We start from the raw sequence: 13,754 nt of genomic DNA, 5'->3' as shown, positions 1-13,754 counted from the left end.
CTAGCAGCTTCATTGTGCAAAGTAAGCCATTCTAGGTACAAGTCAGTGATTTTCCACCAGAGTATTGGTTTTTAGATATAGAACTGCAAACACTGTAAGACAAGAATATCGACTATCCAACTAGTGTGAAGTAAAGATGTGCAGGTGAATTAAGCATATACTGTTGTCAAACAGCTCAGCGGCCTTCAACTCAATCAAATATCCCCACCTCATGCTCACCTTAGAATAGGATTTATCAGAAATGTCCTTCACTGTAGCTGCCTTTCCAACTGACACCAGTTTGTTCAGGTTGGCACCTCCAAGCCCTACAAGATGCCTGTCACCTGTGGTGTCTCCCAAGGTTTCATACTGTTTCCTGTCATTTTCAGTCTCTTCATGTAGTCACCTGTTGCTATAGGTACACATAACAGCATCAATATTTGCCATATGTTGATAATAGAGAACCTAGCTGAAGCTCAATCCAGCCAAGAAAGAATTCCTCTTACAGGTGATGAACAAAAACTAAACCTGTACCAACCTGAATCAATGACATTTACCTAAACAACTTCGAACCCCAACTTTCATTGAAATCCAAGTCACTTGATTCACCCTGGACACCAACCTTAACCTCAAGGAACCTATTGGCAAAAACTCAAAGATGACTTGCTACCAACTCTCTCTTCCAAAGAAATTGAAACCATTTCTTTCAGAAAGCAACTACAGAGCTTACTCTTGCATCTGGATGGTGGTAACATCAAGTTCTATGGCCTCTGATAATCCACACTCACACCGTTAAGGACATGCTACATCCAAGACCTGAGAAAATATGCTCATCCCCATCCTAATGGAACTCCATTCACTCCCATGGTCAGCCCACACCCTCTCAAAACTGACGGCATCATTTATGAAGAAGCTATGACCAGCACTCCTATTATCTTGTGGACAAGCATAATATCTCTGTTGTTCTTGGCACACCTACAGTTAGCACGCCATCAGATAGTAGACTAAGAAGTGTAAAAAGCAGCAGGGATTTTAAATCTATTTACCCGCGGTCTTGAACAATATCCCTGTGTCCATAAGGACCGCCCCAACGATGCTCCAATTTAGGAAGGAGTTAAAGACTCACCTTTTTAAGGAACTCTATATCACACTACATTAACCATCTACAACTTAGGTACTATTCCTACCATTTATTGACTTTCTGTTTGTCAGTGAAACTTTACAGCGCTCAACTGCCTACTATAATTAACTCCACATATGTGATACTTGCCAATATATATATCTTCAAGGTACCTAGAAATGGGAATAAGAATAGTAAATGTATATTTACATATGTACACTTGCCTTCACAATATTTTAACAGTGGGTATTCTGGTCATGATATTTTTATGGTTTTAATTTTTTTTAGTCGTTATTCTGACATACAGACACACCAGTGCCACCCTCAGCAAACATACTGCACCTGTCTCTACCACTGTTCACCTGGACCACTATTGTTCTTTGAAGATGCACATATATCCTCCTCGACCTCTCAGCTGCGTTCAACACAGTCTTTCACCGCACCCTAATACGCAGACTCCACGACGCAGGGATCCAAGACAAGGCCCTCGACTGGATCCGCTCCTTCCTCTCCGGCAGAACGCAGCGTGGTCAGACTCCCCCCTTTCCTCTTGGACCCTACACCTACCACCTGTGGAGTCCCCCAGGGGTCCTCCCTCAGCCCTACGCTCTTCAACGTCTACATGGCTCCACTCGCTGCCATCGTCAGAACCTACAGACTCAACATTGTGTAATACGCAGATGACACCCAACTCATTCTCTCACTACCCAACGAACCCAACACCGCCAGACACAACTTTCGAGAAGGCATGGAAGCCGCCGCCAAATGGATGAAAAACAGCTGCCTACCACTAAACACCAACAAAACAGAAGTACTCATCATGGGCCCAAACCCAGACACCTGGAACGACACCTGGTGGCCCTCGGAAGCCCGCCCACCCCCACCGACCACACACCCAACCTGGGAAACATCCTGGACTCAGAGCTGAAAATGGACTGCCAGATCAACTCCGTCTCATCCTCCTGCTCCACACCCTCCGCATCCTACGTAAGACCTTCAAATGGATCCCCCTTGTACACAGAAAGACCGTCACTCACGCCCTGGTCACCAGCAGGCTCGACTACGGCAACGCACTCTAAGCCGGAATAAACAAAAACCTCACCGCAAGCTACAGAACATCCAAAACACCGCCGCAAGACTGGTCCTCTACCTACCAAGACAATGCCACATCTCCCAGCACCTGCGCACACTCCACTGGCTCCCCATCAAAGCTAGAGTCACCTTCAAGATGCTAACCCATGCTCACAAGGCCCTCCACGACACTGGACCAACATACCTGAACAGCTGACTCAAATTCCACCCCAAAAGGGCCTCACCAGAAGAAATAGCAAAAATAAATTAAACAAATTAGCCATTCTTTTAATTCAGTTCCAGCAGTTATTGAAGTTTAATTCACCCAAAGCCTAAGCACCACAGAATTCCAGTACCCCCAAGACCCTTCTTTAGCAAAAATCCCAGCTTAAGATCAAGTCCAGTTTTCTGCCTATGCATACGGTGACACCTCAAACCAATATCCTGACTTCGGTCTGCTCTATTCTTTTCTAACAACAATTCTGAACAACTTTACTACTGTTTATAGACACTGGAGGATTGCGGCTCTAACCCTAAACAAACAGGCTACTCAGAATGGAATTCTGAACCTCTGAACACTAGATGATAAAACGTCTTGCATGTAACTCTTCAAAAGATGTTACCTGGCACATTCATATGCCAGTTTCAGAGACACAGAAGAAATAATATTCCAATCGAAGAATACAACAATCTATCTACCTATCTACCTATCTATCTATCTATCTATCTATCTATCTATCTATCTATCTATCTATCTATCTATCTATCTATCTATCTACAGAATAAAACAAATTCCAGCCGGGGTTCCACCAGCAATTGTTCCTAAATGGAGAGAAATCACCTTTAACCTGACTTATTTTCCATGTTCCTGGTTGTGTAGCTGGCAGTGACATGCATAAAGTACTAGATTCGGTTCACGTACAAACTCAGAGATATAGGTGTTTGTGTTCGCTTTTTGACAAACAGTAAAATGTGATTAGAGTGCTGTTCCTTTTAAAGTATCTTTTTTTTCTTTTTTGCGTTATGACTTCGAAGGCAGAGAACAATGTTGTATTGAAAGATAGTAAACAAAAATATGAGTTAGCCTAAAGAAGATGTAATGTTTGCAAGACTGTAAGGTGTCTATTTGCTTTTTTTACTATACATTTTTCTTTATCTGCTATTACTGTATCTTCCAAACTTTATATATTTTTTTCTTTATTTTTCAGGATTATTGGCACCAAATGTTGCAAAAAACTTGGAATGCCAGAATTTGACATTGCAAGAAATGTTTTAGATCTGATATATGCTCAAACATTGGCATGGTAGGTGATAGCCTAAAAATAAGGAATATGTATTGGTAAAATTCATTGTACACTACGTTGATGTGATCTTAGCAATACAACTACAGTGTGAATATACAAATTATAAAGGAAAGAGACAGGGTTTTATAAGGGTTTCAAAACTGAACATGCTCATTCTTATCCCGGGTACTCTGTTAGAGAATACAGAGAAACATCTTCCACCTTCGCACACATTCAATAGAGGGATGGGACATGGGCTTTAAGATGAACATTTTAGTGAGTATGATAAAATGTAAAAAAAAAATTAAATTGATACTTGTATAGCGCACTACTCACCCGCAAGGGTCTCAAGGCGCTTGTACGAATACCGCTGTGGAACCCGTCCTGCTTTCCCTGTGAGGCGTCCACTCATGGGCACCCCCAGGGTGGAGGCCAGGCATCCTTAGCGTTGTGGGGGCCGTTGTGGAGATTAAGCAAGCTATTGCCCAGAGTTGCAGAGTGGGACTCTATGATTAGAATAGGCACCGAGGCGAGAATTATCAGGTCCGTGGAATTTTCGAGCACAAGACCCGCCGAGGCGGGGAATTGAACCCTGGTCCTGGGCTAGACCTCTGCATCAGGGTCTGCCGCTCTAACCATCAGGCTCTTGAGATAAGAAATGTGATGTCAGCACCCTGACGCTCACTGAAGCTGATGGTTTACCCCACAGCACAATGCAGGTCCTGGTCTCCTGGATAAGAGCTGTGCCCTGTTACTTTAGGTACTTGTACTTTCAAAGGAGCAATTCTTTACAGCACAGCTACAAATGTGACTCACACTTGCACACATAATGCAAAGATCTTAAGACATGGCAGAAAAGTATTACCTTCACATTCTCATTGGGATGTCTGAATCTGTTCACATTATTAGTGTGGGATCCAATCCCCAGTGCCCATGAGATGGATCTCATTAACTAAAGGCGCATTAAAATTGCCAAACTACAGTCTCTCAATTTTCTACAGAAAATGACTAGAGGCTCTTCATCGCAGCACACCAAAAGTCCTTGAGTGACCAAATCAGTTCAGCAAAAGATGAGTCCATTTGGCCAGGCAATCGCTTTCATAAATTTCAGACATAAAGTATATCATCACAATCGGTTTCTTACACTATCTTACCTGTTTCTGCATAAGCTCACAGCTCAGTCAATACTGCAGTGAGAATGGACCATTACCATGCATATGTCATCACCAATATAGTCTTTTTAATGAGCTGCAAATTACAATCTGACACATCTTGTCAGCAGCTCTTCCACTTTTGCAAACAAGAAGTTTCATATTTTACTGTGCTTCACATGCTTTTTTTTTTTTTTTTGGTAGACCTTTATTCAGACCAGCAAATAAAAAGTATACACAGCCGGGAGCCTACAACCCTGAGGCCAGCTGCAGTATTATGATTGAGCGTTATAATGTAGATATTACACAGCCATTCAGCCGACAACATCCGTCCGGCGGCGTAAAGCTCATAAATTAGGCCTTTTTTTCCAATTTTGTTGGTGTATTAGAACATACACAGAAAGGAAAAGTCAATGAAATAAAAACAAACCATTAACCCCAACAACGAGACCTCCACTGTCAGCTGTACACATGTAGAAGTACAATTGTGCATATGTCCTGTCATTTTTTCCGAACCTCTCGTGTCCCCCCACCCAGCCCCGCCATTACAGTCTATTTACCACCCTTTCATCCTCCAATGTCACTCCGTGTCACTTTCTACTGTGGCCAAATATTCAGTGAGATATAGCCAAAAGTCCTTTGGCCTAGATCGCAGTGGTAGGCTCTCCTCATAGGTCAGTAGTTTGTCCCTACAGCTGGACATGTCTTGAAGCCATTTCAGAGCGGTGGGTGTTTGAGTGGAGTGCCAACATCGCGAGATCTGCCTCTTGGCCAATAACAAGGCGATTGCGCAGAATTTACGTTTAGAGGACTTAAGATGTGGCACAAGTCCCAACAAGCAGCAACGAACTGTACACTCAACCTCCACCCCCACCATCACGGACAGCTTAGTGATTACCTCTCTCCTGTACTCCTGAAGTTTGGGGCAGTACCAGGCCAAGTGGACAAAATCAGCATTGTCTGCCCTGCACCTTTTGCAGTTGCTATCATCTTGCAAACCATATCTGCACATTCGCGCAGGGGCATAGTATGCCTGATGTATGTATCCGAAATGCGTGAGTTTGAGATTACCGTTGGGGGTCAGAATCTGTGTGAGTGCGCATGCCTGTTCCCATTCTTTGTCTGTTAGTGGGTTATCTAATACTAGATCCCATCTAGCCTTGGCCTTAACTGTAGAATGTGGGAGTTCAGCTTGAGCTGAGGAGTATAGCCGTGATGTGAGGTGTGATAGGTCCTGTGTGGTAATGAGGAGCTGTAGAGTGTCCAGTGTGGCCGGTTCCTCAGGAAAAGTGGGGTAGAAGTCCTTCACCGCACGCTTCAGTCTGTAATGTGTGAAGTAGAACATCTGTGATTTATTGTGAATATACTGGAGGTCTGCAGTGTCTATGAACCTACCCTCCTGATACAAGTCACCCAGCTGCATAATGCCCGCCTGTTGTAATAGCGACATTCCCACCTTTTCGTGCGTAACTGATAGCGCTGAATGGTAGTGTAGCGGCATGTTGCGTGCGTACGGTGGGGTTTTGTGTGTCATTCTGCCAAGTTCTTGCCACGCCCTAACCGTTGTGTCGATTGTATTTATGTCACAGGCGTGTAGCGGTGGACGTTTGTGTGAAAGGATGGCAGTGAGAGGGATCGGATGTGCATCTCCTTCTTCTATCGCTGTGTGCGTTAGATACGGCACCTTGTGGAACCAGTAAGCCGCATGCTGTGCCTGCGCGCATATATAATATAGCTTAAAATCTGGCACTCCAAAGCCTCCTTTTGCATATGGGAGCGTCAGCGTTTGGAGATCGATCCTCGCCTGTTTACTCGCCCAAATAAGCTGTAAGACCAAGGAGTTGATGCGACAAAATACTTCTCCCTGCGGGGTGATGGGTATGTTAGTGAATAAATACAGTAATTTTGGCAATATATTCATTTCAGTTATCGCAATACGGTCTCCCAGGGACAGTGGCAGCTGTATCCAGCGCTTCACTTTATCTTCCAATTTAGCTATTGTTACGCCATAATTTGCGCGGATCACTACGTCCGGGTCTCTGTGGAACATCACTCCCAGATATCGCACCGGGTCTGCCTGCCATTCTAGGGGGTAGTCAATGTCAAAAGGGGACATAGTGTCCGTGAGGGGGATGATGGAGGACTTCGACCAGTTTATTGTGAGGCCTGAGTGTCCACCGAATTTGTTGTATTCACGCAGCAGCTGGTTTAGGTGTATAGCGGGATCTCGCACGTAGAGCACCATGTCGTCCGCGTATAAAGATATGTGGAGTGGTCTGGCGGGAAATTGCAGGGCAGATGACTTATAGTTCTGTCGGATAATACAGGCTAGGGGCTCCAACGCTAGGGCAAATATCAGGGGGGAGAGCGGGCAGCCTTGCCTGATGCCACGCTCTATAGCAAAGCTATCAGATAAATACCCGTTGATGCGTACCCTGGCTCGTGGGTTAGTGTAAAGTAGGGACACCCATTGGACGAATCTTTTAGGGAAGCCCATGCGATGGAGCACCGCGATCAAGTACCGCCATTTGATAGAATCGAATGCTTTCGCAGCGTCCAGTAGCACCGCCACTGCCTTCATCTCTGGCTTGAGACAATGAGCTAGGGCAAACAGCGTTCGGGTATTGTGGGACGTGGATCTAGTCGGAACGAATCCCGCCTGGTCAGGCAGCACCAAATTGGTCATCAGCGGTGGTAATCTCGTGGCCATAATCTTAGCTAGTATTTTAGAGTCAACATTTATTAGTGACAGCGGGCGGTATGAATCACATTGGGACGGGTCTTTGGATGGTTTCAATAAAGCTATTATCACCGCTTCTCGGAGTGTTGGAGGGAGTTCGCCCTGATCAAATGCGGCCCCGTACATCTCTGTCAGTCTGGGAGCTAGAATATCCACGAAGTGTTTGTAAAATTCGTTTGTGTACCCGTCCGGGCCTGGTGCTTTACCATTCGGGAGTGTCTTGATCACCTCCGTGACTTCCTCAACTGTGATGGGAGCCGCTAAGTATTCCCGTTGGTGGTCAGACAGCCACGCTATGGCTACGTCCGTAAAGCACTCGTTATTGCCTCTGTGGATGCAATTGGTTGTGATGTGTACAGGGCACTATAAGAAGCGACAAAGCTCTTTAGTATATCTTCCGTTTGTGTCAGTACAACTTCGCTGTCAGTTTTGATGCCAAGTATCCCTGTGTGTTTCCTGCCCTCACAAATTTTTGCCGCCAGAAGTCCACCCGGCCTACCTCCCTCACCAAAAGCTCTAGCAGTGTGTTTTTTATCCATGTACTTTATCTCATCATCCACTAGGTTCTGGTATTCGGTATGTAATGTGCGCAATTTACCCAAATAGGCTACATCCTGGGTAGTTTCGTATGCCCTTTCCAACTCCCTCATTTGCGTGTCGCATCTGTTTATCCGTTGTCGTATGTCGCGTAGTGTTCCTATAGTCGTGCTCATGCATACCCCACGAATCGTCGCCTTAAAGGCTTCCCACAGGAGGCATGGGTCATCAACCGCCGATTCGTTCAGTAGGAAATAGTCTTTAATTGCAGTGTGTATAGCGTACTCGTACAGTATGTCTGTCAATGCTCGTGCGTTAAACCTCCATTGATAGGGGGGTGGAACATGATCAGGAACGGAGAGCGTCAATAATACCGGGTTGTGGTCCTATAATGACCTCGGATGGGTGTCTATTTTATTAGTCCAATATACCATGTCCCTAGTACCCAGCCAGTAGTCCAGTCGGGACCAGCTGCCATGGCATGCAGAAACGTGCGTGGCACCTGGTTCCATGGGAAACTTGTGTCGCCATATGTCTGTTAGTTGTATGTCAGCCATTATATGTTGTAATTTTGCTCTGGTGTTTTTGTGAGGTTTCGTGGATTGTGCAGATCGGTCCAACCCATCAGCGATCGTGACATTCCAGTCGCCCCCACATCGTATCATAGTGTGTGTAAAGCGTTGCAGATGTCCCCACAGAGTCTGAAAGAAGTCGGGGGAGTCTACGTTGGGGCCATAGACATTAAGTAAAGTTATTTCCTTACCCCTCAACTTCCCTGACACTATAACATACCTCCCTCCTAGGTCCTGTATCACCGTGAAATTCAGCCCTTTACGCAACAGCAGCATCACCCCCCTGGAATAGGAAGAGTATGTAGCGACATGAACAGATTCGGCCCATTTTATGCCTATAGCGTGATGTGTGTTCGGAGCAATGTGCGTTTCTTGTAGAAACGCGATGTCTACTGAATGTCTATTTAGGTAAGCAAACACTTGTCTGATTTTTTTGGGTCGAGTCAATCCTCGCACATTCCACGTTAGGAGCTTTACGTGTGTGTTAGCAATCTGAGTCGGCCTCTGGGTCATCGGCACGGCAGTGGCATCTGTATGTGGTGCGCTATGTAGTGGTGTCGGGGGACATTCGAGAAGTGTCCAATTGCAAACATGTACATGTAAAAGTTCCCTGGTCTCATATAACATAGGTGACAGCCATAATTCTGTCGTGAAGTTCTCATAGTATCAACAGGTAACTCATCCCACCCACCCCCTCCCACTCCAGCAACCCAAACATGCCAAAGCCATTCTCTCCCCCCCAGTGCCCTCGACAACAGATCGGGGCTAAACATCAAACCCATTGTCGTCGAACTTGTGTGGGGAACTCCCTAGTGGAGGTCCGCTGGAGGCGCAATTCTCCTTCCAACTAAATGGAAGTGGACGGCGTTACATGCGTTAGGAAAAACATATTCGCTGTGTCATAACACCCAGGCCGCTCCAGCCCTTCGTATGAATATATATTAGTAGGTTTACATATGAGAGCTCGGCCAATGTCGTTTGTACCTAGCCCGAACTCAAAGGAGAAGTTGCATTGCAGAACAACCCAATCAGGTTTGGAAAAGCTAGGATCCCAATGCATCTCTCTGCAGATGTACCATGTCCCCTACTCACAAAGCATAATTGTCATAGAGTGCAGAAACGGTGACAACGTAGGCATGGTCATACCCATAACAATAGTGCATATCAGTAAGTATGTTAGACGTTAAGTATTGAAAGGTCATGAGCGGCTCTAGCGCTGGTAATGCAACAAAAAACGTAGTTTAAAACATCCAGGAGAGTGTACCTAAAACTCCTTCGCTAGTCCACCATGAGACACTCCCATAGAACCGGTGACAGTAGGGAATCAAGCATCCTCGCAGTGGCTAAACGCAAGTCTGGCTCTGGTCTGCTTGGTCACCAGTCCCCATCAGGTGGCTCAAAGCAGCATGGTTATTGCGGGCACGCAAAAGTTATTCTCACAGGCAATATTAGTTAGGTGTACCTGCGGAGCAATATGCATTGTCATACTCACTGACAGTCTCGATCATCCTGGGGACCACTGTGTTCATTCCGTGTCAGCTTGCCTCACGAGCCCCAGATTTATTTTGTAAAATTATTTTTTTCACAAATTCCTGCGCAGCTTTTGGAGTCGTTAATATGACAGGCTTGCCTTCCCATAGCACCCGCAATCTTGCCGGGTATAGCATGGAGTAGTTGACTTGAAGTTCCCTGAGCTTGGATTTCACCGCTGTGTACTCCCTGCGAACTTGTTGCACGGCTACAGTGTGATCGGGGTAAAACTCCAGCTTATTACCTTGATGGGTGATAGGGCCTTTCTCTCGTGCCAGTCGCAAGATGGTGTCCCTGTCCCGGTAATTCAGGACCCTTGCAACGATTGGACGCGGTGACGCCCCAGGAGGTGGACGTGGTGCAAGGGACCTGTGCGCCCTTTCTCTTACAAAAATTGGCGACATCGAGTCGACTCCGAAGATGTCTTTGCACAGTTTTTCGATATACTGCTCCATGCGGCCTGTATTGGTCGACTCCGGCAAACCCGTGATGCGAATATTATTGCGTCTAGAGCGCGATTCCAATTCCTCCTCTTTCACTTTGATCACCTCCAGAACCCGCTCCATAGACGTGCACTTAACAGTGGTGGCATGTGACTCGTCCTCCACCGCCGAGAGTCGTGTTTCCGCCGTCTCTAGCCTCTCTCCATGTTTCTCCAATTTGGCGGCCATGCCATCCATTCTGCATGTTAGATTGTGTAATTTACCATTGATGTCTTGCAAGTTAGATTGGATCGCGAGCAGTATCTTTTCCATATTGCTACCAGCAGTCTGTTCGCTCGGTGATCCGCTCATCGTGACAGGCGTCGTGTCGGTGGATTTGGGCGTCTTTTTTGAATCAAAGGAGATTTTCTGCTGCTGCTTGTCTGGCCTCACCATTGTCGATGAAGGGGGGGTGAGCGTCGTCTCTTCACGCGGGGTGGGTCTCGTTTTCCTGCTGGCCGTCGCCGTGTTGGTTCTTCGCAGAACGTGCCGGTTCCAGCACTGGTGGTCTGTGACTGACGGCGAGCAGTGGAGGAGGGGTAGCTGCGTTATGGCAACCCAAGGCTCTCCCCGATCTTCGGGGCACACACTAGACCTCCAATGTCTCTTGCGTGTCGTCCTCAGCAGTCTGCGTGAGCTACCGGCCCGCAGGGACTGGTGCCTGGTGAAGAGGGGTGGTGCTGCGCCATTTTGAGGATCCCTTACGCGTAGTTGTGGTAGATAACGCGCTCCAATAGCCAATTTGATGTAGTGTGGCTGGTCGTGATCCCTTTCGTGGTCCGCATCAAGCAGAGTGCTTCGCTAGTGATTGGGAGGTTATGTGTGCAGTCCCTCGCAAGCTAGTGTGCCAATCCCGAGGGCTACACGGCCAGGTCCCCAGGTTTCAGTAGGAGTCGCGCTCCACATGTCGGCAGCACCCCCCCTCGAGCAGGTTTCGGCAGGTTGCGTTGTGGTGCAGCCTCAGTTGCACATGTCTCATGTCACACCCTTGTGGAGCAATCGCCGGCCACCCGTGAATGCTAGCGCACAGCACGCCAGGAGCACTCACCGCTGTAGGTCAGACTCGTCTGTCTCAGTGCCGCCATGTTGCTATGCTCCTCCTCCCGGTAATCGGCTCCCAAAGCGTTCGCTCCGTGGCGCGCTGCAGTCGGACCGGCAGCACGCTCTTCCCGTACTTGTTGTCAGCCTCCGGCGCTGCCCCCAGTCTTAGTCCGGGTGATCGCCGCTATCGCCAGTGTGCTGGCTCCAGTGGCGAAGCTGCGGCCGCCATCTTGTTCGCTCCCGGACGCGGGGCTATCTTCACCGTTTTCTTGCGGTTAGAGCGATCGCCAACGTCCCGCTGTTACACCATTCTGTGCCGATAACGTTCACACACACGGGCCGGCGCTCTGAAAGTGTGTGTTAGGGCATTTTAGCGGTACTGGGCGTCTCGTTCTGGACCGTCCGGCGGAGATGCGGTCTTACCCAGCCATTCCGTTGTGCGCCCCCTAGCGCCTCTCCGTGCTTCACATGCTTTAACGGGCAGCGACAATCTCATATCAATCTCAGGAATGGAGATTCCATAAAAAACAGTCAACGCAAACTTTAAAGTCAATGAACATTCTTATGGTCATAGACATTGTCAATAAATGTAATTCTTCTAAAGGGCTATAGTTCGTATCCTGTCCTCACTCTCTACTGGGCAGAGGGTTCTGATCTGTCTCACCAGCCCTGTAACATGAGTCCCCCGAATGATGTATTATTCAGTAGACAATACAGAGAAATGTAATATTCCCCCCAAGAGAAATCCAGTTGACAAGTTGGATATGGTCTCTTCTGGATGCATTTGTGGGTTTCTAGGGTTTCAAAAACGATACTAAATGTGCCGAGGATAAAAAGACATGGGGTAAGGCAGGCAAAAATCTACCTGTTAGATAAAACTGCAACAAAGACACAGTTCCTGAGTCAGAGAAGCTATGTCAGACATTTTCAAATCTGGATTTAAGGTGTACCACCATTCCGGAACTACTGGAATCTAGACAAAAGGCAATGAAGGTTAAAAATGTAGGTGGTAGAAATACCCTAAAAGAGTTAGGAGATAAGCGAGTTCTTCTGAAGAAGTCTAACTGTAGAGAAACATGCATTAGCAATGTGCTGATCTGAGGCTATCAAGTTAATTTGCAGTCAGTATGAAACCTAGAATACTCACACTTGATACCAAGCTAGAAAACAGAAAAATCTAAGATTACCGTCACCACGACCTAGAAAAATACATCAGTTTCAGAAGATGATGTAAGTTGGAGCAGAGTTCAGACAAGTCAGGAAGAGGTTCAGGAACTAACCTCCAAAAGGAACGTAGAGAAAGATACAAAGAGGCCGCAAAAAGCGAAGAAGTGCTGAGATGTAGGATCCGAGTGCCAACAATAGTGTAGGCAGGATGCTGTAGTAAAACGCAAAGATGCTAGGCAAGGATTACGGGATCCCTCACTAGACACTCAGCTACCACCATATGGGGACCTGTACTGTGGGACTGGAGCTGCTAGCGCACTCAGTTACATATATGTAACGTCCATGACTTTACATGATAAAGATGCCACCCACTCATGCCTGCTTCCTAACCGTGCATTGTCTAGAAAACCTCCAAGGTGACCGGTGTATGGCAAGTGAGAAATACCGGGTAGTCCTTTCCCCCAGCTCCAATGGGTTGTACCCATCATTTTTAAGACCATAGTTGTGCCTCATGACCAAAAACGATGACCTCTGTCTTAGTGTGACACCTTGAATTATATTACTGCTTTTCTAAATCTGAGTTTACACATTTTTCAAAATGCATTTCATGTTTGTATTTTAGGAAGTGATGAGCATGGGATCAGTGATTACAAACTGTCAAACTGTCAAACACTTTTTTAGATGTGTATCAGTGTTGCATATAAAACATTTGCTTTCTGTAGTGATCCCGTGGCATCATTTCAGAATACTTATTTCAAACTGCATTAGGAAAAATCCGTAAATGTCAAAGTGCAAAAATTGCAGGTTCAAAATGTGAAGATAGCCACAGGGCAAGGTAAATGTTAGACATGTCAGCGTCAGGGCGGTCTTCTTCCAAACATTTTTACATTCCTCCCCTTATTTTGACTGATCTTGTTTTTGCTAGCCTTCGGACTCTGCACCCTTTACCACTGCTAACCAGAGCTAAAGCGCATGTGCTCACTCTTTAAAACGTGGTAAAATGGTTTATCACTAATTGCCATATTTCATTGGCTATTAAGTCTGAGTTAGGTGGTGCTACACGCATCCAGGGCCTGTAAAC

General features: G+C 46.5%; 1 protein-coding gene across 1 annotated transcript in view; it reads left to right on the top strand.

Annotated features, from left to right (window-relative positions):
• Nucleotides 1-13,754, top strand: part of TMC5 (transmembrane channel like 5) — a 757,208-nt gene that overhangs the window by 554,965 nt on the left and 188,489 nt on the right. The window contains exon 15 of the mRNA XM_086940869.1: nucleotides 3,379-3,474. Coding sequence (XP_086796995.1) covers nucleotides 3,379-3,474 — 96 coding nt within the window. The remainder of the gene's footprint in view (nucleotides 1-3,378; nucleotides 3,475-13,754) is intronic.

Source organism: Lissotriton vulgaris, chromosome 10, assembly GCF_964263255.1.
Source record: "Lissotriton vulgaris chromosome 10, aLisVul1.2, whole genome shotgun sequence".
In the NCBI taxonomy this organism is placed as follows: Eukaryota; Metazoa; Chordata; class Amphibia; order Caudata; family Salamandridae; genus Lissotriton; species Lissotriton vulgaris.
Note: the sequence above shows the minus strand (reverse complement) of the source record. Positions and strands in the feature narration are given on the sequence as shown.